General features: G+C 44.4%; 1 protein-coding gene across 8 annotated transcripts in view; it reads left to right on the forward strand.

Moving 5' to 3' along the window:
- RASAL2 (RAS protein activator like 2) overlaps positions 1-23,000 on the forward strand; it is a 272,884-nt gene that overhangs the window by 121,203 nt on the left and 128,681 nt on the right. For all 8 annotated transcript variants that reach the window (XM_034780315.1, XM_034780316.1, XM_034780317.1 and 5 more), the window contains one exon: positions 9,121-9,248. In XM_034780315.1, the coding sequence (XP_034636206.1) occupies positions 9,121-9,248 (128 nt within the window). The remainder of the gene's footprint in view (positions 1-9,120; positions 9,249-23,000) is intronic.

The raw sequence follows: 23,000 nt of genomic DNA on the forward strand, positions 1-23,000 counted from the left end.
GGGGGCGCAGGGTCTGGGGGCTGCCCGGCAAACCGTGAAGCCGGTAGCGCTCGGGCAGCCCTTTTCGCGTGGCTGGGAGTGGGAGGGAGGAGGGGGCGGGAAGGGGCGGGGCTGGGGGTGGGGAAATGGGCGGGGCGAGGGGGTCCTCTCTTTTTTTTTTTTGTTAACTATGGTAACCCTAGTTAAAGATATGGAGATTAAGATCAAGTAGGAGATGCATTACCTAACATCCAAAATGAGGGACCTAGAAAACTGAAGCAGATGCTGCAGCCTATGTATTGGTATCCCAGAATCCTCAGAAATAAGTAAGGTAGCTTTTACAAACTACTTTCTGAATGTAGCTTTTCCACTACAAGCTCCTACCAAATACTGAGAGTGAGTGATCTTATTAGGCTGCTGGCTCTTAAACCTAGGTCTGGTGAAAAATACAAGCAATAACCTGCAAATTTCAAAAATGTTGTAAAGACAAATTCATGTAAGTATACAGGAAAATTAAAAGGAATGTTTGGTCATCAAATATTTATCTGGATCTCAGTGTGGAATTGATGACTGAATGGAAATACTGAGTGGAAACAAGTATAGATCTTCCCTGAGCAGTTATGGTGTTTCAGCTGGCCATATGGCCCCCATCCTCCACAGTGAGAAACATATTTTTTTGTGTGTGTGTGACACACAGGAACTAGAGACGGAAGCTCTGGCTCCTGACTTGTCATGTCTGTTATGTTTTGGGGTCCACCCACACCAGTAAGGGGTTCTGTCACTGCCTGCCTGGTATATTTTTGGGGCCCTTTGTACTGTGCAGCTGCGTTTCAGTTCCCTGACACAAGCAGCCTGCCCACCAGCACATGGTTTCACCCTGACTCTCATCAGCCTAGTAATTCTCTGCAAGGTGACACCAACAGCCCTTCCAGTTCTGGGTCTCCCCAGATGCATTCTCCTTGACTTCTTAATTATGAGACAGTCTGCCTGATCCCCTCTGGTTCATCACCCCGAAGGGTGAAACCAGCCATCCTCCGGTTATCAGTTCACTTTGGCATACACAGTGCACACAGTTTGCACGCCAGAGACTTGCTTGGGATAAAAATAAACAAAAAGTTTATTTAATAGAAAAATCTCAGATTCAAAGATGAAATAGTAAGGGGAAGCAAACATATGAATGTTGCACATAAAATCAACATCTGCAACTGCACATTTTACACTTTTATGTTAGATAAATCCCCCTTTCTAGTAAATTACCTATTACCTTAAAACAGATTCCCAACGTACCCCTCAGCTCTAGGAGGGATCCAGCATTCCCAGACAGCCTTGAGATTGTCCCCCAGGTTCTGGGTGGTGATCAGTTCAAACCCCTTCTATTTTAAAAAGGATTTGCAGTTTTCTTCAGCCACTAGAGATATTCAAAGTGGGGAAAACTCCCTACTTTCTTAATTTCCAAAGTCTGGGATTTTCTTTTCAGTTACAAGCATATTCCCTTTCCTTTGATGTTTCCTCATAGTTTTTTCCTGGGCTTGCACAATGGCAAGGTGCTTAAAGTCCGTTTCATCTGCCTTCCCTGCCTTATTGCTCCACTGCGCAGTTGTGAGGTGATGCTGAAGTTGCACCACAATCACAATTTTCTGTATACACATACACACACATTCATAACCATAACCTGCACACGTATCTCAGAATGACTGTTAAGTTCAGTGCATTACAAGCTGTCATAGAAGATCTTTATTTATAGTAAAATAACATTATGCAATCAATTGTTTTAACTGCTTATTTTTTGGGGAGGATTAAACCTTCTGTTTGGGATGTCTGGACCCTGTCACAGTGACTCACATGGATTTCTCCTTGTCTGATACGGTCCTAAAGTGTGGGAGGTGGGGCGGAATCAGTATTTTAGACCATGCCTCGTTCCTTTTTGGTCATGGATCTGTCCCTGGTTATCTGAAGTCCAAGAAAATGCAAGTGATCAACTAATAGATTACCTTTGCAGGATTGCCCAATGCGAGAGGCGCTTAAGGAAGTCGTAGAGGATTAGCTTTGGATTCCAGCCCCAATGGCACTGTGGCGCAGTCAAGCCATTAACTGTAGGTGCTGCCTGCTTCTTAACAGTTGTATTTTAATGCCATCAACATTTTGACAGCTTTGTTCGGTGGAAAATGCATTTTCCAGGTAGTCTTAGTTGCAAGCAGTTGGGGTAAGAAGGCCTGACTGATCACAAATGCTGATGGTCTGACAAAGTTGTCATCTTTCCAATCTCCCACCCTCAGTGTCACATTTCTATACAAGTATCTAGGCATCTATCAGCACCAGCAGCTGCCAGAGGAAAATGACTAGATTCAGTTCAAATGGAATTGTGTGCATGTTCATGTTTGTTGGATGCAGGTACTAAATATAACGGAAGGAATTAGTGCTGGACACTCATCTTTGTAATAATATCCTATGTAAACGGAATGCCTTTCATCCCAAAGGATCCCCACATGCTTTACACATTTAAAATAATACATAATCCACAGGGATCTTTTCACCTACCATTCAAATTTAGCTGCCTCTTGATTGAAACATGGCCACACCATTTCTCATCCAAAACTGCTGTGTGAATGTTATATCTGCAAGTGGAATCCTTGATAGGGTCAAATTGTGATGTAACCAAAACACCAGGGTTAGCAGCTCTACTTTGGTGCGGTGTATCAGTCATGTCTTTAATTACCACAAATGGTCAGAGCTAGGTTTTACTTCTCCTTAGACTGCATCTGCAGCCCTATAGTACCCCCAGTGCCATGCTGGGACATTAAGTATCTGTACTGACTTGGAGAAGTTTGCCATCTATTGATTCCCCAAAACCACTTAATGGAGCACCCTAACTTTTTCCTTGGAATACTTCCTTCTACCTTAGCCTTGCTTATCTTGAGAAATGTGACACATCTTTTTTAATCAGGATTTGGGAATTTGAGAAACAATAAACGCAAGGTAGAGCCATGTGAACACATGATAGTATATTCTTCACTGTGCTTTTCCTAATGTCCTGTCAGAGCCCATGCTCCTTAAGACCTCTCTCCTATACCCCAGAGCTTGTTCACTCATCTTTTAACTGTGCCACACCTGTCTGGACACCTGTGATTGCTTTCCTGGTTAAAGCTCTCAGATCTAGTTGTCTCTACATTTTTCAACCCTGTACTCCTCCAGTATAGTAGATCCCTGCAACTCTTCATCTAAAAGTTGTGTGGCTGCATGAGATGGTTAAATACAGTGTAACTACCTGTTTTCTAGGAATTGTTTGTGTGTCACATCAGTGGCTTCTTTTAAAGCAATGCTATCTTAGTAGGAGCTTAAGCTGCTTATGTGGGGCAAGGGAATGAAATGCAATGACATACAAACATGTTTTCCCCCCTCTTCCTTCATTTCTTTACTTTTATATCATTAGCTTAATCACTTTCCAAGTTTGGGTTCAGTCCTATAAATGTTCCTGTGCATCAGAGCCTAGTCTTTGTGGGACTTCACTGCACTAGCCAGGCTTGAAGTATCGGTTTCAGGTCAAAGGCAGGGTGAAGGTTCAGGTTGATGCTTATTTTAACTTGACTGCTTTGCCTGTACATATTTGTAAGAGTAGGGGGTGCTGACAGGCTCTCAGCTGACAGCATTTACCCAAAGCCCTCTGAGACTCTGTCACCATGGTAAGTATATCAAATATCATGAAAACATTAACACCATTTAAATGAACCTGTTGTCAAAAGGTGTGTTAGTGCTCCCACTAGTTATATATAAAAAATAACCTCCCTGTGGGTTCACTTTGCCGTTAATTTAGTTATGAAGGAATTGCCAACCAGCTGTATCAGAAACATTAGGGGGTGAAAACCTGGCCCCATTGAAATTAGTGAGAGTTTTGGCATTGACTTCAGTGAGGCCAGGATTTTAACCTAAGAGTGTATTGTAAGAATGAGCTTTTTTTTTTTTTTTTTTAAATGGGTATTATCAGGAATAATGTGACTTTCAAAGCAAATAAACTCCAGTGTCTGAAGTCATGTCCTGGTTTTCCCTTTGGTAATCAGAGAGAGAGATGACCTTGGGTCAGAATATGTGCAGACTTTTGTCTATTTTGGGCTGACTTAATGCGCATTAAAAATGCACATGGTTTTAATGCAAAATTCCTCAATCTGAGAATTTTTTTTTTGTTAGGGACAGTCACCCCCTTTTAAATACTAAAAATATCTCCTCTTATTTGCATAACACTACATATTTTTGCTGGCATTGTTAAGGGAGAGGAGATGCTCTCTTGTTACTGCAACAAAAGGGCACATTGAGACCAAATGACATTGAGGCATGTGTTAACTTCTGGAAATCATTCTCTAATTATATAATACTGAGGACTGGCTTTGGGAAATTTGCTAGACTTCTCCTGTTTTGAATGCTATTTGAGTAATATTTTTAAAATGCTGCATGATCGTAATGGAACGATGCAGAAATGCACCCACTTATACTACAGGTACCCATCCCAAAAAACTACGAAAGCACCCTTCAGCTCTTACAAAGTGTCACACCTCTTTCTGGAGGGACCAACTTGGACACTGGCTCTTTCTCTCCCTTCTTCTGCTCCCTACACTAAATCATACCCCTTTGTTTGCCCTGTCATGGTAAATCCATTGTTCACATTCATAGATGCCCTCTAGTTTGAGAATGATAATGTACGAGTTGCCATCCGGCTGAATAGAAGGAGGCTTTGTGGATATTTATAGACATGCTGAATGGAATTTCCAAAGCCATGGAAAAAAGAACAATGCAGTTGTAGATCTTCTGGTAGGTCAGGTGATGTGACAGGCGTGCAGTGATGCTCTCCTCAGTTTTGCAGGGGAGTATGTACAGAAAAAGGAGTTCTGTTTTTTTAAGCTTGTTACTCAACTGATATTAGCATTTTAAGGGTCATAGGGCATGATCTTTGATCCTGTGAGTAGGCCAACTGATCTATTTTTTTGAATTGCCTGATTGTAAGAATGCAGAATGGAATGGATTGCATCAGACTATAGGAGGAAAATCTCTCATCAGTGCTTGCATTTTTAGGTGCCCGGCTTAACACGTTGATACTCTGCATAACGTCTGCAGGATTTAGAATAGGGGTTGGTTTTCCAGATGCGCCTTTCTAGTCCATATTTCATATTTACTTCAGGTCCAAACGCTTAGCAAAGCTACACAACTGCATTCTTGAATAAATTACCTTCAGGAGAGACTTTGGCCTTCCAAATGTTGTTATGCTTTCTTATGTGAGCTGCCTCCTTCACAAAATGGCCCCACACTGAGAAATGAAGTAGCCCCGGCTTTGAACCTTTCCCCAGGAAAAGGTGTGCAACATTATCGTTAGTGAGAAATCCCAATTTTGTTATCTAATTTTCCACAATTCTTCAAACACCAGGTGGCAATTTACTCCTATGGTTGCTAACTTGAGCGGTTGATTTTTATGTACTGAAATCCTTTTCGTCCCCATTATTCAGTACTACTTAACCTCTTGAAGTTCAAATGTAAGATAAAGGCGTAGATGAGGAATACAAGAAAACAGAGCCTCAGAGTTTATGAAACACTGTGCATCTTTGACACTGCTAGTGCACTGTCATAGGTTTGCATGGTCTTTGAAAACACTTAAGTCCCAAATAGTCTGTAGTCTAAACTAGTAAAATACCTCACAGAAAAGCTTTTGCACAAGCTCTGGAGAGATCAGCCACCTTGGAAGACCCACTAAAAAATGAGTACGGTGGATAGGGATATTGCTTGCCACAGAAACAGAGGCCATTCTGGGTACAGTACACAAATTAGTACCAAGAAATATCATTTTATCATGATGCATTCTCTGTGTAATTTGCATTTAGTTTCCCATGGGTCTGCAAGACAGGCTTTCTGCTGGTTCCTAGAATGTGGACATCCAAATTGTGGCCTCCAAAGTTGCGGAAAAAAAAAAAAAAAAAAAAGTACTTGAAGACACTCTCCACTGTCTTACTGCAGGTACTGTTGTACAGTCAGAATGAAGAGATGACAGAACTGTGTGCTGACATTCATTGCTCTTCACTGATGTACATTCCCTGTTGGCTACTGGCAGTTCCTTATACCAAGATGGCATATTACATTGCCAGCAGTTGGTGCGGAAAGCTATTCTGACGTAGCTAACCCACTTGACAGCATAACTGTGGCTAGCCCACTCTGCCTGATGCTCAGTTAAGTACTGTAGTTGTTAGTGCTGTGGGAGATGTTATTCTAGTCTATAAATCGTATGGGCTGAGTGTAGAAATACTGGATGCTATACTGGTGAAGCCTACATTTAGTGGAAATTATAATGCAAACGATTTTGCATTTTGCAACTCGCATTTAGCTTCTACACCAAAAAGAATAAGTCTGAGTAACATGGTTTTGGTTTTTTTGTGATTGTCTAAGTTAAAAACAAGTAGGGGGTTTCTGTGTGCACACTTGATATAACCACATCAAGTAAAATCCTGTTTCACAAACCTTAGTTTGTCAATGGCAAAAAAAAAAAAAAAAAAAAAATTGGAAGTGTAATGCTCTATTTTTTTAGACTGAACTGTGTATGTGCTCCTCAATATTAGGATAGTATATGGTGGTCAGACCATATTTCACAATGATAGAGATTGTCTCATTTAACTGAGTCTCCTAAACAGGATTTTGAAGAATGCTGAAATACACAGAAATTAATTGTGCTTCAGAATTGCTCTAAACCAGTGGTTCCCAAACTTTAACAGCCCGCGAATCCCTTTCACTAAATTGTGAAATCTCATAAACCCCCTCCTAAAAATGAATATTTTCAGGGATTTAAGTTTAAATTTCCTCAGTGTGATGGATGCCCCAACTGCCGGCCCCGCTCTTCCTTGGGCTCAGGCTGGGGTTCGGGCTGCCGGCCCCAACTGCCCGGCCCCGCTCTCCCTGGAGTTCGGGCTGCCAGCCCCGCGCGGAGCGCTGGGGTTCGGGCTGCCAGGCCCCCCACTGACGGGGGCAGGGCTTGGGCTGCCGGCCCCAACTGCCCAGCCCTGCTTTCCCTGGGGCTCAGGCTGCCAGCCCTGCATGGGGAGCGCTGGGGTTCGGGCTGCTGGCTCCCCTGCTGACCACCGGGACTCGGGCTGCCAGCCCCAACTACCCGGCCCCGCTCTCCCTGGGGCTTGGGGTGTCTGCCCTACAACTGGGTCCCACCTGCTGTCTCCAATACCCGGGGTTCTCTGTCCGCCATTAGTGATTTTTTTCTGGCGAACCCCCTGTAATGTTCTGCGAACCCTCAGGGGTTCGCGAACCCCAGTTTGGGAACCACTGCTCTAAACTATAGTAAATCAAGCCTATGTTGCAAGAGTCAGGTAGCGTAGCACATAGACATGAATTTATTGGCAGATTCAATACTAATCATTTCATGAAATATTCCCTAAAAAAATGTAGATGTTTTCTGAATGGTCAGAAAAATCCTACTGTAACAGTCTTTATCTGTGCCCTGAAAACTTGGCTCAGGTTAAGAGTCAGTGTTTTCAAACTGGCAGATTCAGAAAATTTAGAGCTAGAAGATTATATTTACCTATCTGAAAAATTTATACAAATATTAACTCTCCTCACATGCATATAATGCTTTTACTAGTATATAGAAATTCAGAGTGTGTACAGCTTCTGATATGGACTGCATCTCTGAGGGCTAAACATTTAATTCTAACACTACAGTCTTGGCTTATACTCTACTTTTCTCCTAAGATTGATTGAATGCTGCAGTGTCTGAGGATTTGCTGGCCTCTAGCGGGGAAGATACAAAAGTCTAAAAACTATAACATTTTTAGCTCTGTACGAGTCAGTTTTAATTGTGGGTTGTTAGTGAAAGGAAAGGAGCATTAGGAATCATTTGGATCTCAGCAGAGATAAAGCAGTGTAAAACTTGAATGTAAACTAGCAACAAAATTTAATGTTACAAAATAGCCAACATGTCTGACACTTGGAACTGTGTAAAGAGGTTCTTTGCAAGTATGTTTCCTAAATTTTGATAAATTAGAGTACCCAGGGCTGTATATTCTTCCTCAGATAGATGTGCTCATTGAAACTTGAACAGCAGTCTTGACCTTTACTACCATTATTTCAACTGAGGGGTTCCCACAAATCTTTTAACAGCATACCTTAATCCTTACCTATATCCTTTACATTAACAATACCAAGCCAGCAATAGCTCTGTCCAGTCTCATCACTCCTGATGTGCAGCACCTCCTGCTGTTCCGGACTTGGCTGCTCCTGAGTGGAGACTGCCATGCATGGTGTATGTTTCGTGACATAGATGCACACGTTTAAGTTTTAGACAAGACAATAGGTGTGATATCTTGCCCAGTCTTGGAGAAAGCTTGTTGGTGATAAGATGCACAATGCATGGGTATTTAGTGCATATAATTTTAATGGGAAACAAAACAAGTTTTAAAAATAAATGTACTCAGCCCACTAGACCACTTTGCCTCTCAACACTGGGAACCAGGCAGGCATGAATTCTATTCCAAATTCTGCCACTGAGTCACTGTATGACTTTGGGCAAACTTTTATGTCTCTGTCTTTACAATCTTTATAATGGAGAGTGACTCCCCCCCCCTTCCCCCACTTTATTTTGGAAGGGAAGCCTCTCAGTATTAGAGAAGGAACTGCTGGCAGGACATTCTCAGTGAAGAGCACTCTGCTTTGGAATCTACATCCACCATAGTCTGAAGTAGCCTGCATTTATTAACTTTTAAGACAAGGCTTAAGGCCTGTGTGTTTACTCAGGCTTTTAAGGAGGGAGAGGCGATAAGGGCTGATGTTTATGAGGGACAAGGGGATTGAGTGTGGAAGCTGCTGCTTTTTACTTTTGTTCCAGTTTTTTTAGTTCTTAGCACAGTCACTTAGAGGTGCTTCAGGTGCTTTTGATTTGTTACAGATCTATTATAAATAAAAATAAACGTGTTAATATTTGTACTGTGATCTATACAAAGTTCCACACAGCTGACTTGTAGAAGAAAAGTAGACTGTTTAATATACTGAAACATGCACTCTTTTTAAATACACTTTGCAGTTTTACACTGTTTCTATCTACAGAGACTCAAAAGCACAAGAAGATGGCTAATTAAGCTCTCTAATGTTTCTGTTTTTCTTTCACAGATGTGAAAGGGCCACCTACCCACAGACTGTCCTGCGGCCAGTCTCCCTACACTGAAACTACAACATGGGAGAGAAAATATTGCATCCTGACGGACAGTCAGCTGGTGCTGCTCAACAGGGAGAAGGAGGTGAGACACACCTTTTGAATGTATTTGTCAAACAGTCAGAGAGCGTTTCTCTTCCTCTTGATTAAGGGGGTCATGACTGCAGTTGATTGTATAGATCAGGGAAGCTAAAATAGTATTAGTGGTGGTAGGAGATAGGGTATTGTCTCTATTAATGTACTGAGAAGAGAAGATGCTGTCTGCAAACTTCATATTATGTTGTCATTTTTGCTATAGTCAGCTGGGAGGAGATAGGGTTTGCCATTTTCTCTTGGTAAACTGGACAAACGATAGGTGTCACTGGCAAAAGATGCTCAAAGCTGTTACAGCCTTCTTCGCTGTAGCTGTAAATTCATTATTTGTGTCGGTGGGATACATGGTATGGTGACGTGGTATAAAGGCTATCTCAGCATGATTCAGGGATAGCTACATACTTCACTCGCCTTGTTCCAGCCACAGGCTGATAGAACCTTTACCCTACACCACACTATCATGTAGTCTGTATGTCAAACATTAGAGGAAAACCTATTACAAATGTGCTAGTTTTAAAGATTTTGTTCAGACTGTTTTTGTACCCTTCTGCCTGTAAAGCTAGTCTCCTCTACTTACCATGAAACCAACCAGACAGTTCTCAGAAGGAGCTGTAGGAACCTCTTAAAAAGTGGCCTAAAAATGGTTTTAAGGCCCAGGATTCCATAGCTCCGGCAGTGAGATAGGAATTTCCATGTTCCTCTGCTTTAAAGCTTGCATATCTGTCGCTGCACAGTCTCAAGATATCAGGCCTGAAAACCTATCACTGATGCAGCACTGGATATTGTCCATCTTGTGCTTTGATCAGTGTAAGTTGTTCTGGGATCTCAAATATTGGAAGTAATCTCTTGGGAGATGTAGCCAGTGAGGTGGTCAAAGATATATGAAAAACCATAGATGCATGTGGAAAAATTGGTTTACCACAGGGTTCTGCAGTTTGTCACATGGATGTGAATGGTATGTGGATTTATAACAACACTTTAAGTCACTAAAGAAAATCATGGGCATGGAGGAACTAATACTATCCATGTACTAATCCCAGTTACACTCTGTATAAGAGAAACATACCTCATAAAATGTAAATTGGAATACACTAGGTTAAATCACAAATAACTATCTGAAGGCTGTTTTTGAACACTAATCACATAATAATTGGGTGTTTATTTCAGTTACAAAGGTCAGTTAGGAAGGTTTTGCAAGGATATGAGTAAGATGAATCTCTTGGCTAGAAATAAAATCACGTGGGAGGGTTGTATTAGTTCATAGTATCACTAGTGTATTAAGTTAATGAGTGATATTTAAATGCTTTCCTGTTCTGCCGGTTGTATGTCAGAAATTGAAGATTCTATATGTGGGCATACAGAACAGGGGTATTAAATATACCGGTTACAAACAAGGGAATCCAGCAGGAAAGTTAACGTTCGCAGTGTGGTCTCAGAGGAGCCTGCCAGGAGTATTGCCTTGAGAAATTACTCATCACTTCATCCAAATTGAGCCAAGTAGACACTGCCTGTGGTACAGTTGTGACTCCATACACTGAGCATCTGACTTGTTTTAGAAGCTACAGTCTGCAGACTCAAATTTGCAATTCTGATTTTTTTTTTTAAGTAATTGTAACTACTCTAAATGGAGAAAGAAGGGAAAGTCCTACTGGAGCCTTCAGTTGCACATAATAAAAATAGAAGGCCTCTAAATCTGTACACATGAGGGTGTGTTTCTCTGCACTTATAAAAGCACAAGTAGTTTTACAAGAAATTCTCTTGTGCAATCGTAAGGTGAAGAAACAAAGAGCTGATAAAACAGACTAATACAAAACAGCATAAGCACAAAGTGGTTTTATATCTTGAATGCTTTTTGCAATAGGTTAATCTCGGTTGTGGTTGTAGAGGACGGAAAGAAAAAATCCACTTGGTGAATTTTAATTGGCAGGTTATTCCTGCCAAAATAAAAGGTCTAGAGATGGGAGTGAACTAAGATGAAAAAGGAGAAGTTGGGAGACAAGCTTGGGTGGAGCATGTGGGATGTAGGAGGAGATTAGAGAAAACACTGTAAGTGGGACCAGAACTGTGTAGAGCCCTGAAAGTATAGGTGAGTAGCTTGAACTTGATACAAAAGGAAAGTGGAGGCTAGTGAAGGGAATGACGAAGTGGGAGAACATGTTCAGAGTAGCATGTGAGGAAGATGATCTGGGAGGTATCTTTTTGCCTAGGTCAGAGGGGGGATGAGGCAATCAGTGGGAAGTTGGGCAGAGAGAGAGGTTATGGTAGCGAAGGTGAAAGGTGCAAGTGTTGAGCATCTATTTTTTTTTTTTTATATTTTGATCCACTAAAGTAAGAGACTTTGGGTTAAATTGGAAAGGCTCATACTAATACGGTGTTCACTGAATGTAACATTTTATATCCAAATGGGGGGAAATCAGTGCATGCAGAATACAATTAGGGAAGTAAAATAAACCCTAACTGTTTCACCTGTCGCACTGGACTAACTTGTGCTTCGTTTCAACACAGGGAGTGTTCTGAATGAAATGTGTAGACCTATTTCAGTATGCTTGGGGAAATGAACAGAAACATGTAATAAGACATTGGAAAAACTGCTTACAAGTATTTTTTTTTCCAGAAACACTACACAAGTACATACATTGATTTGACTGAACAGAGACAATGCCAAGAATTCACTGTGTGCATATATTTCACGATGCAGTTGGGTCCAATGTATCTGCAGCTACTTAGACAAAAATGTTGGAGAGTAGGTTAACAATAAAAACTTAACACTTTGTGAACTTGTATGGAATTAAAATTGACAAGGAAGAAGAGGAGCCACCACTAAGGAAAAGAAGAGATCGAAACTCAGAAACCAGTAGAAAGAGAATAAGCCTAAGGGGGAGGGGGACACGAGCACACGGGCTCCTCCATGAAGTGAGGAATCACTAACCTGTGAGATGTGGACCCACTGTAAGATTTCAGAGGCACTTTTATGGTGTGATCATGCCTTGCAGCATCTTCCAAGACCAGTAGAACAGGTCTAGGCTGCTTCACTTAAAAAGTTAGTGTTTTTTCCCACAATGGAAACATATACTAGATCTGATTTCCACTCTGATGTTTGGGGAAAATGTGGATCTTTCCATCATCTCAGTAAAACTTTTATGTAAGGTAAGAGCTGTGAGAGCATGTTTTTAAAGATACCATAGTACAGGGCTATTCTCATAAAGGCCAAAGAAGCAGAGTTTAATTTAAGGGGTAATGGAATAGTTTAGTGTTTCTGAAGAGTGGTTGCAGATGGATAATCACACAGGACTCCCATGAGGGAGGACACAAAGGTGGGATCATGTGACAAGTAAGTGGCAGTCAGCCCAGCAGGGTTGCAGTTCTTCTGAGGTTCACTGTCTGTAATGTGGCAGTTGTCTGGGTAGAATCTGTTGTTTTGTTTTAGATTAGAAGTAGACTGGGCAAGGATGAAGAGCATTTTACATTACGCAAGATTCTTTCTGAAGCTTCTTCTCTAAGATTCCAGGTTCTTTGTTTGCCTTTTTCAAGGACAAAGGGGGATAATGACCAGAGTCAAGGTGTAACTGTTGATAGTTTTGGGGGGGATGCAATTTAAGGTTTGGGGGGGCACCCGACTGCCCTGTACGTTGCCTCTGCTGCCCACCCCATTGTCCCTTTGCATGCTCCCCCCTCTCGCGGTTTCCTCCCGCTTTGCCCCTGAAGCCTGCTGCTCCTCTCTAAGTCCCCTCCTCCCTCCCCACCCCCGGCAGGGCACATCCAGCTCCCAGCACTGTGCAGAGAATCAGCCCTGGCAGGAGTGCTCAGCACACCTGCAGCCTGGCTGGTGGGCTCCTTGCTCCCCCGCTGCCTCTGGCTGGTCCGGTGCCCTGGAAAAGTTCAAGACCCTCCTGCACGGGACACTACGCAGGAGAAGCCAAGTCCTGTGTGTGCCAAAGCCACCTGGAGTCCTGCGGAGCGCCGACACAGGGGAGCCTCTCTGTCCCTCAGATAAGCACTGGTGTGGGGTGGGTGGGATTTCCAGCCCATTCCTGCCCCAAATTCACAGGCTCCGCAGCAGAGCTATCTTTGCCCCTCTGCCACCCTGCTCGGCCCAGGTCCTGTCCCCCAGGAGCATGGGGCTGCTCCATCCCCTAGGCTTTGTGCCCAAGGCAGCAGCCATGTATGGTGCTGTTCCTCCTGCAGGGGGTGTCCTTCCCTGCTGAACCACCTCTGTCCAGGCTCCATGGCGGCTGAAGCCCCTGCACAGCCCAGCACCTGCTGCTGGTTCAGGGAAGGTGGGGATGGATCTGCTGGTTTCCTCCCCAGACCAACTCCCAGCTGCTGGGCACTGGCAACAGCCCTGCCCCGCCTGCTGCCACCACCTGCTCCAGTGGCCCTTACCGGCCCCAGTGTGCTGCCCAGCTGGTTGGTCTCTATGGAGAGCCCCGGGACTCCACTGCTCCTGCTGAGCCCCCTGGTTTAATAGCTCCCCAGTGCTGGTGGATGCCTGTCTGGAAATGGAAGGCAGAAATCTGGGGAGGCATGTGACCTGCGTGCTGCCCCCCCATGCATCGCCTCTGATATGGGGCTGCCACATCCTTTTTCCTGCCTCCTTCAACCTGTGACAAAATTTGCTTCCTGCTGGCCTCTCCTACTAGTAGCAGCAGAGGGAGCTATTTTTTTTTTCCCCCCCCCCCCCCCCCTTATCCCCCCTCATAGAGCAGCAGCAGTGCTCGCAACAGAAGCTACAGGGAGCAAAACTTGTCGCATTAATTTCTTCTTTAAAGGCACAGAACCAAATTTTCCAAAGCATCCAAGTTCAGTTTTCAAAAGAGGCTTGGGGGTAGAGATCAGAACTTTCCAACAAAACTTTTTTTTTTTTTTTGATTTGTCAAAACAAACTTCAAGAATGAATGGCTAATCTGATTTGAAACAAAGTTTCAAAATTGTTGAAATGTCCCATTTTGATTTTTGATACTTTCTAAATAAAAGCAAAAGTTTTTTGTCTTGAAATCACTTTATGGTTTGACCTTTTAGGTAATTTATACTTTAAAAGGTAAAAAAGTTGGACAAGTAAAACAAGATTTTTTAATTTTTGGCTTGATTTGGGAAATTTTTGGATATCATGAAAATTCTCACAGGACAGGAAAACCAGTTCCTTCCAGCCTCTGCTTAGGGACCTTGAGTGCCTTAGACTTTCATTGAGACTTAGGCTCCTGAGTTCCTAAGTCACTTTTGCAAATGTGATTTGGGCTCCTATGTCACTTGGGTACTTCTGAAAATTTTACCCGCAGTGCCTTTATTGTTGTGTCTGGCTGAAAGCCCCAGATATAGGCTTTGGTCTTAGGATTTGCACCACAGAATATAGTTTGATCATGTAGTTCAGTTGCAAGGATATCTCTAAGCTCTTGACCTGCCCTTGTTGAATCCTGGAATTTGCAAGTCAAACTTCTTAATTGGCAAGAAAAGCTTGTGGAATGTCCATGGATACCTATTTATATCCCAGGGGTCAGTCTGCTGCAGGGTCTAACATTAAAACAGCAGCTCCAGGAAGGCCAGTTCAGGGTTAGACAATACTCAAGATAGTGGAGTCTTGCAGCTTGCCAGGAAAAAGTTACTTGAAGAAATAACTCAGAACCTAAATCCCATAATGGGCACTGAAGTGGCAGCATTTCAGGATTCTCTTCAGTCCTGTGCTGAAATGCTCAGTAAATGGAATAGATCTAGTCGGGGTGTTGGGGGGAGCAGGAGGAATACTGTTTAGACAAGGCTTAATATGCTACATAGGTCATGGAGCTTTGGTTCTGCCCTTGCAGGTGTTTCTGTGCCACCTACTCTTGGAGTACATTTGACTCAGTCTAAAGCAGCTGACACAGCATGTCTGTCGTCTCCAACGTTGAGATATGCAAGGTTGCTGCCTGGAGCTCATTTTACACATTTATGCAGCATTATTTCTGTGAATTGACAGCTAGATCTGATGCCTGGTGCCTGAGGGCAGTTGTGCAGTATTAAACTAGTTCTCCTTAGACCTTAGGATGATAATGCTAGTTAACTTCCCAAGAGTGGGAAGCAGTACTGACAATACTTCAGGGAGAGAGAGAGGTTACTAAGGGCATGGCTACACTTGCAAATTTAGAGCACTCTGAGTTAAACCAGCCTTTGTAGAGCGCAGTAGGGAAAGCTCTGCAGTCTGTCCACACTGATAGCTGCAAGCGCACTGGCGTGTCCACATTTGTGGCACTTGCAGCGGCATTGGGAGCAGTGCATCCCACAGAGCACCTCTTCCCATTCTGGCGCTGTGGCTTGTGGGAAGGGGAAGGGAGAGAGGGGTGCTGGGCATTCTGTCTCCTGTCCCATCAATTCGTATCCCAGCAATCCCTCTGCTTCCATCCACAATTGGCACCATCTTTCAACGTTTTTTGTACTGCGCGCTCTGTCTTCCCTTTCGGTCTGCGGGAATGGAGCCCGAACTGCTGAAGAATATGCTGATGAGTCTCGCCAGCACATCACATTTGACAGTCGAGTTATTCCTTAAGATCGAAAGTGACAGCGAGGACTCCGACGATATCGACTCGAGTAACGTATATGACACAAGATTGCTTATGGCATTCACGGACATGCTCACCACCGTGGAACGGCACTTTTGGGCTCTGGAAGCAAGCACTGAATGGTGGGATCACATCGTCATGCAAGTCTGGGATGATGAGCAGTGGCTGCAGAACTTTCGGATGAGAGAGCCACTTTCATGGGACTGTGTGCTGCGCTCGTCCCCATCCTGCGGCGCAAGGACACGAGATTGAGAGCTGCCCTGCGGGTGGCTATTGCAATCTGGTAGCTGGCAACTCCAGACAGCTACCAATCAGTTGCTAACCAGTTTGGAGTGGGGAAGTTGACCGTTGGAATCGTGTTGATGCAAGTGTGCAGGGCCATTAATCACATCCTGCTCAGAAGAACCGTGACTCTGGGTAACATGCATGACTTTGCACAAATGGGTTTCCCTAACTGCGGAGGGGCGATAGATGGGACCATATTCCAATTCTGGTACCAGCCCACCTCGCCTAGTACATTAATCGGAAGGGCTATTTCTCTATGGTTCTCCAGGCACTTGTGGATCACCATGGGCGTTTCATTGACATTAACGCAGGCTGGCCCAGAAAGGTGTATGACACACACATATTTCGGAACACTGGCCTGTTCAGGAAGCTGGAACTTTTTTCCTGGAACAGAAGATCACCGCAGGGGAAGTCGAAATGCCCATTGTGATCCTTGGAGACCCCACTTACCCTTTACTGCCGTGGCTCATGAAACCCTACACAAGGAGCCTGGACAGCAGCAAGGAGCGGTTCAACAACAGGCTGAGCCTGTGCCGAATGACTGTGGAGTGTGTTTTTGGCTGTTTAAAGGGCCGTTGGTGCTGTCTGTATGGGAAGCTGGACCTGGCCGATAACCGCATCCCTGTGGTTATATCCGCATTCTGTAACCTCCATAACATTTGTGAAGGGAAGGGTGAAAGCTTCACTCAGGCATGGAACTCGGAGGTTCAACACCTGGAGGCTGAATTTTAACAGCCAGAGTGCAGGGCTATTAGAGGGGCCCAGCGCTGGGCTGCAAGGATTAGGGATGCCTTGAGGGAGCAATTTGAGGCTGAAAGCCACCAATAATGTCTGGTGCCCTGCATGGGAGTGAAGTTGGTTCCAATGTGAGTAGTAATGTGTGTTTGCTACGTATGATACACTGATTTGCAGTGCCTGTTGCTTTCCTGGGCTAAGATATCTTTTACTTTATGCAATAATAAAGAATGTTTTCAAAGCAAAAAAAAATCCGTTTATTGAAAAGAAACACAACTGCTTGGGAAACAGAAAGGGCAAGGGGGTGGGGTGGGGAATGGTACAATCACAGATTTGCGTATGTCCTGTTATCATATTCAGCCTTCCTGTTTGGAGTGCTGTGCAATGAGTGCTGCACTTCAGGATGGCTATACTGCATGGTGATGGGGGTTGAGTGCAGTGGATAAGGGTCGTAGTTTTCAGGGCTGGGTGGTGAAGCTACAGGTGTTGGAGGCAGCTGGTGGTGATAAGAACCGGATGTTGGGGAAAGTCAGTTGGAGGTGAAATGGGGGCACAAGGAAAAGAATTTTGGGACGAGGGCTGGGAGGGTGGGGGGCACGGTAGGCACTCCATGATGCTTATCAGCCACTCCATGCTTTGGTGCTGGCGATCCGCATTCTGCTGGAGGACCCTCCTTTCACTCTCCCACTACTCCTGCACTTTTTGATTTTCATTAAGGGACTGCTGCATGACTTTATGCAACATGTCCTCTTTGCTTCTATATGGCCTCTTCCTGATTCTTTGCAGCCTCTCAGCCAGTGATAACACAGACAGAGCAATGATTCCCCCGTACTTAAGGAGGGCAAGCACAGTCTACACAATAGCATAATTTGCCGGTCCCAAAGCAAGTGCACATAACCCATGGGAGCCCCAAAATGGTGAGTAAGCACAGGGTCAAGGGGGACTGATTCTTTCATGGCTGTACTGACCTCTGGGTTTCTGTGTCTTGGGGAGAGCCAACAGCTGCAGGGGTCCCCTATACTTAACACTGTCCCCACATTTTCCACAGGAGTTCGTCCTGGAAGATATCTCACTGCTGAGGGTGACCTTGGAAGCAAGGGAGGAGGATAGGCATTCCGCAGCTCCTTCACTTTAACCCCGCAATGCAGTGCATCCCTGTCATAGCCCCTTTCCGTCAGGGCCGGCTCCAGGCACCAGCTGAGCAAGCTGGTGCTTGGGGCGGCAGATTGTTTGAGGCGGCATTCCGCCCAATCCTAGGGCGGCACAGCCGCTTTTTTTCTTTGTTTGTTGTGCTGCTCCGGCTGCCCTGTAGGGGGCAGCGGCCTGGAGGACGGGAGCGCCCTGCAGCAAGCCCAGCAGGGCAGTCCGCGTCCTTCCCTCCCCGACGACCGGAGCGGCATGGAGCCTCCCGGCACGCAGCGCACCAGTCAGGGCCGCGTACCGGTCGGGGCCGCTTGGTAGCGCCCCGCTGAAGCCCTGGCTGCCCCCCTCCTCTCTCTCTCCCCCCCCCACCTTTCCCTCCCGCTAGCCAGGGCATATCTGCAGCGCAGGGAGTCCCCCTGCACCCTGGCTCCGGCCGCGCCGTAATTTTTTTTTTTTTTTTTTTGCTTGGGGCGGCCAAAAAGCCAGAGCCGACCCTGCTTTCCATCATGGCCCTTGATATCTGGAGCGCAGCTGGGACTGGACAGCTTCCTTCCCACAAACACTGATGAGGTCCAGCACCTCGCCATTGCTCCATACTGGGGATCGCTTGGCGCGTGGAGGCATGGTCACCTGGAAAGATTCGCTGAGAGCACTCCACGCCTTGCTGAGCAAATAGGAAGGGGATTTTCAAAATTCTCAGAGAATTTAAAGGGCAGGTCTGACAGTTGGTCACCTAAGGGCAGAGCAGTAGAGTTCAAAGTGATGACCAGAGTGGCTAGAACAGGCATTGTGGGACCTTCTGGAGGCCGATCAGAGCGCATTAACAGACGAGGGTGTCCACACTGGCGTCCACAGCGCTTCAGCGGGGGCACATCAAATGTTGTTCCACTCGCCGAGGTGGAGTACCAGGAGCGCTCTAGCCACAGAGACAGAGCGCTCTACGTGCCTTGCCAGTGTAGACGGGTCATGAGTTAGAGTGCACTGGGCTGCTTTAATGTGCTCTAACTCACAAGTGTAGCCACGCCCTTAGTAAATAATGCTAGTTTAAAATGACAGTATGGATCCCTGATTCCCCTGCCACTTACCTTCCTCTCTTCTTCAGAGTCTTTAACTCTGTGTTTGAGTTTGTTTAGACTGAAAACACAGTTTCAAACAAGAATAACACTGTTCTACAGCCAAAATGCTTCTGAAATAAATGTAGTCAAACTTTACTAATTCTGGGTCACTGAAAACGAAAATGATGCTTAAAATTGTTGATTGGCTCTAGTTTTCAAGATATGCTATTGGGTCAGTATATACGACCCTTGACTTGGGAATGGCGGAGGATAAGTGAGTTATAAAGGGAAGGGATCTCAATTTAAACCAGAAATGACTAAAATACATCTTTGACTGGATCTATGAATAAATCTATGACTGGGTTTGGACTGGACTTGCTTTTTAGGCAAAACAATGAATGATGCAATCTGAAGCTGGTATTGCATCATACATGATATGAATTGCATCATGTTATTCCTAGAAGTCATGGATGATGCAATCATAACGAAGCTTACATCACTCTGCTAAACAAATTGCCCTATATCAGCTCTAGAAATCATACAGTGTCGTGCTCTCTTATTTGTCATGTTTGATTTTGCAAAGGGACACATTTCTGTTTAGCCAAAGTGAGCAGAGATGCCTCGTACTTGTGCGAACAGTGCAGATAACTTCTGCTATGTTCGTGGTGAAGTGACTTTTGCATCACAAAAGCGCAGTATAACCACTATGGTTAAGAAAGCCTATCACCTTTATTTTGGCTGCAAAATTGGAGATCAGGACAAGAGGTGAGCCCCACACATATGCTGCAACACTTGTGCAACAAATCTTCGCCAGTGGTTGAACAGGAAAAGGAAATCTATGCCTTTTGCAGTGCCAATGATTTGGAGAGAGCCAACAGATCATACCAGCAATTGTTACTTCTGCATGGTGCCTCCAGTTGGGAAAGGTGCGTCAAAGAAGAAAAAGTGGACTGTGCATTATCCAAACATTCCATCAGGTATACGCCCAGTACCCCACGGAGAAGGACTGCCGGTTCCTGATGCATCAGAATCATTCTCACTTGAGTCAGATGAGGAAGAGGATGAAACTTCTGGTCCTGAACCATCAATGTCACAGGACCCATATTTTCTCCCATCCTCCTCCTCTGAACCACACCTCATAACACAAGATGAACTGAATGACCTTGTCAGGGATTTGGAACTACCCAAGAGTAAGGCAGAGCTGCTGGGCTCCAGACTACAGCAGTGGAATCTCCTGGCAGGTGATGTTAGGGTTTCCATGTTCCGTGACCGTCAAAAGGATCTTGTCCCATTCTTCTTCATGGAAGGTGATCTTGTAGCCTGCAACAACATCGATGGTGTGATGGCAGCCCTCAACATCGTTCACGATCCAGATGAGTGGAGACTGTTCATTGATTCATTGAAGACGAGTCTTAAAGCTGTTTTTACTGCATAATGGCAATGTTTTGCCATCAATTCCAGTTGGTCATGCAGTCCATATGAAGGAAACCTATGACAACATGAAACAACTTTTGAGGTGCATAAACTATGACCAACATCAGTGGCAGCTTTGTGGCGATTTGAAGGTTGTTGCTCTCTTGCTTGGTCTGCAGACTGGATACACAAAGTACTGCTGTTTTCTCTGCAAATGGGATAGTCGTGCAAGAGATTCCCACTACATCAAGAAAGATTGGCCACTCCGACAGTCATTGGAGCCTGGGAGGAAAAGTGTTCAGCATCTACCACTTGTTGAATCAAGGAAGATTTTGTTACCACCCTTACACATCAAGCTGGGTCTGATGAAGAACTTTGTCAAGGCCATTGACAAAACACAAGCAGCTTTCAAGTACCTCCGTGGAAAATTTCCAAGGTTAAGTGAAGCTAAGATAAAGGAAGGTGTCTTTGTTGGTCCTCAGATTCGTGAACTTCTTCGAGATGATGCATTTGACCATGCACTGCGTGGCAAGGAAAAGATGGCATGGAAAGCCTTCCAGTTAGTGGCAATAAATTTTCTCGGAAACAACAAGGCAGACAACTACAGGTTGTTGGTGGAAAACCTCCTCAAGGCATACAAAAGCCTTGGTTGCAACATATCACTAAAGATACATTTTTTGCACTCTCATCTAGATTTTTTTTCCACCGAACTGTGGAGCAGTGAGCAACGAGCACGGCGAGCGATTTCACTAGGACATTGCAACAATGGAGAAACGCTATCCGGGCAAATGGAGCCCATCAATGCTTGCAGACTATTGCTGGACGGTGACAAGAGATGCTCCATTTAATGAATACAAGAGACAAGCCAAGAAGCGCCGAGTAGACACTGAATAGGACTAAACTATGTACATAATAGTTTTTTGCCTTTTGGTTCATAATAAATTTTATTTATATAACCCTTTTGCTGATTTTTAAAGTGTTACGTAAACAGGACAGGTGAAATATTGTCATGTAAAGCAACCATAAACACATGAAAAGACCTAAGTTTCCAATTTATGATTAAAACTCTATTATCTACACAATATACATAGAGATAAAATGTAAAAACTTAAATAACTTAGAAACAGTAGCCAAACAGTTATTTTAATTGTCATATTTGAATTCAGCACATCAGAATACATAATAAATAGTACATTTTAGCTCTGAAGCAGATGACTTCTCAAAAATTGTAGACCAGTGTAATTTTACTGAACCCAGCACTGTTTTAAGACAGACTTAGGCCAAATCTACTCTAACAATTTTGGCTGGTGTAGCAATGTTTGGTTGCGGGTATGACTTTTTTTTTAGACATTTCAATACCTACAAAAGCCCTAGTGTAGATGCAGTTATACCACCATAAATTGCTTTCGCTGTATAGCTTATTGTGCTCGCCAAACTAATATCAATTATACTGGCAAAATAACTTTTTTGATTATATAAGCTGCATCTACAGGAGCAGAATTTGCTGATAGTTATACCAATAAACCTCTTATAGTGTAGGGCAGTGGTTCTCAAACTGTGGGTCCAGACCCCAAAGTGGGTCACGACCCCATTTAAATAGGGTCCCCAGGGCTGGCTTAGACTTGCTGGAGGCCAGGGCCAAAGCTGAAACCCAAGCCCCACCGCCCAGGGCTGAAGCCTGAGCCGCGGTACCCAGAGCCAAAGCCGAAGCCTGAGGGCTTCAACCCTGGGTGGCGGGGCTTGGGTTACAGGCCCCCTGCCTAGGGCTGAAGCCCTTGGGGCTTTGGCCCTCCCTCTCGGGGCAGCGGGGCCCAGGCTTTGACTTTGGCCTCCCAACCCAGGGCAGCGGGGCTCGGGCAAACTCAGGCTTTGGTCCCCCGTCCTGGGGTCATCTAGTTGTTTTTGTTGTCAGAAGGGCTTCATGGTGCAATGAAGTTTGAGAACCCCTGGTGTACGGCACCCAATTTAGAAAAACACTAAGTGAAAAGGAGATGGGTTGGAGTCAAGGCCTTTGCTTTTGTAAAACCTTCCACTTGAAGGTTCAGTTTATGCAAGAAAACATATCTGGGACCCTGGCAGACATTGCTTTCCAAATGGTCCTGACTAAGAGTACATGTGCTAGTCCCAAGAGAATTAATTTACAGTTACTATGCAAGTATCAATCATTTTCTGCTAACTTTCAACAGTTGACCTTCTCACCAATGCTATCTCATCCTCTTTAGCACTACCTTAGTCACAACTTAAAAATAAATCCTGGAATTTCAACTTCATACTCTTTTATTTGTCAGAATTATTTCTTCCCTTGCCCTTTCTTCATCGTTTTTCATAATTCCTTGCTTTTGTATATTTAGATTATAATCTCTTCAGGGCAGGGACAGCGTTGCCTGTATTTCTATACAGGGCTGTGTAAATTTGAGTTTGTGGTGCTATGTAAACATTACATAACAAGTAGAGAGAATGAAAGAGATTGGCATTCTTGAACCCCTATCCCTTTGTATCAATGTGTTGCTTTTTAAATGACTTTTGGGGGGGGGGGGGGGGGGGAACTAAAATAAGTGTGGTTAATTTTGGTCTGAACTGTGA

Source organism: Trachemys scripta, chromosome 8, assembly GCF_013100865.1.
Source record: "Trachemys scripta elegans isolate TJP31775 chromosome 8, CAS_Tse_1.0, whole genome shotgun sequence".
Lineage (NCBI taxonomy): Eukaryota > Metazoa > Chordata > Testudines > Emydidae > Trachemys > Trachemys scripta.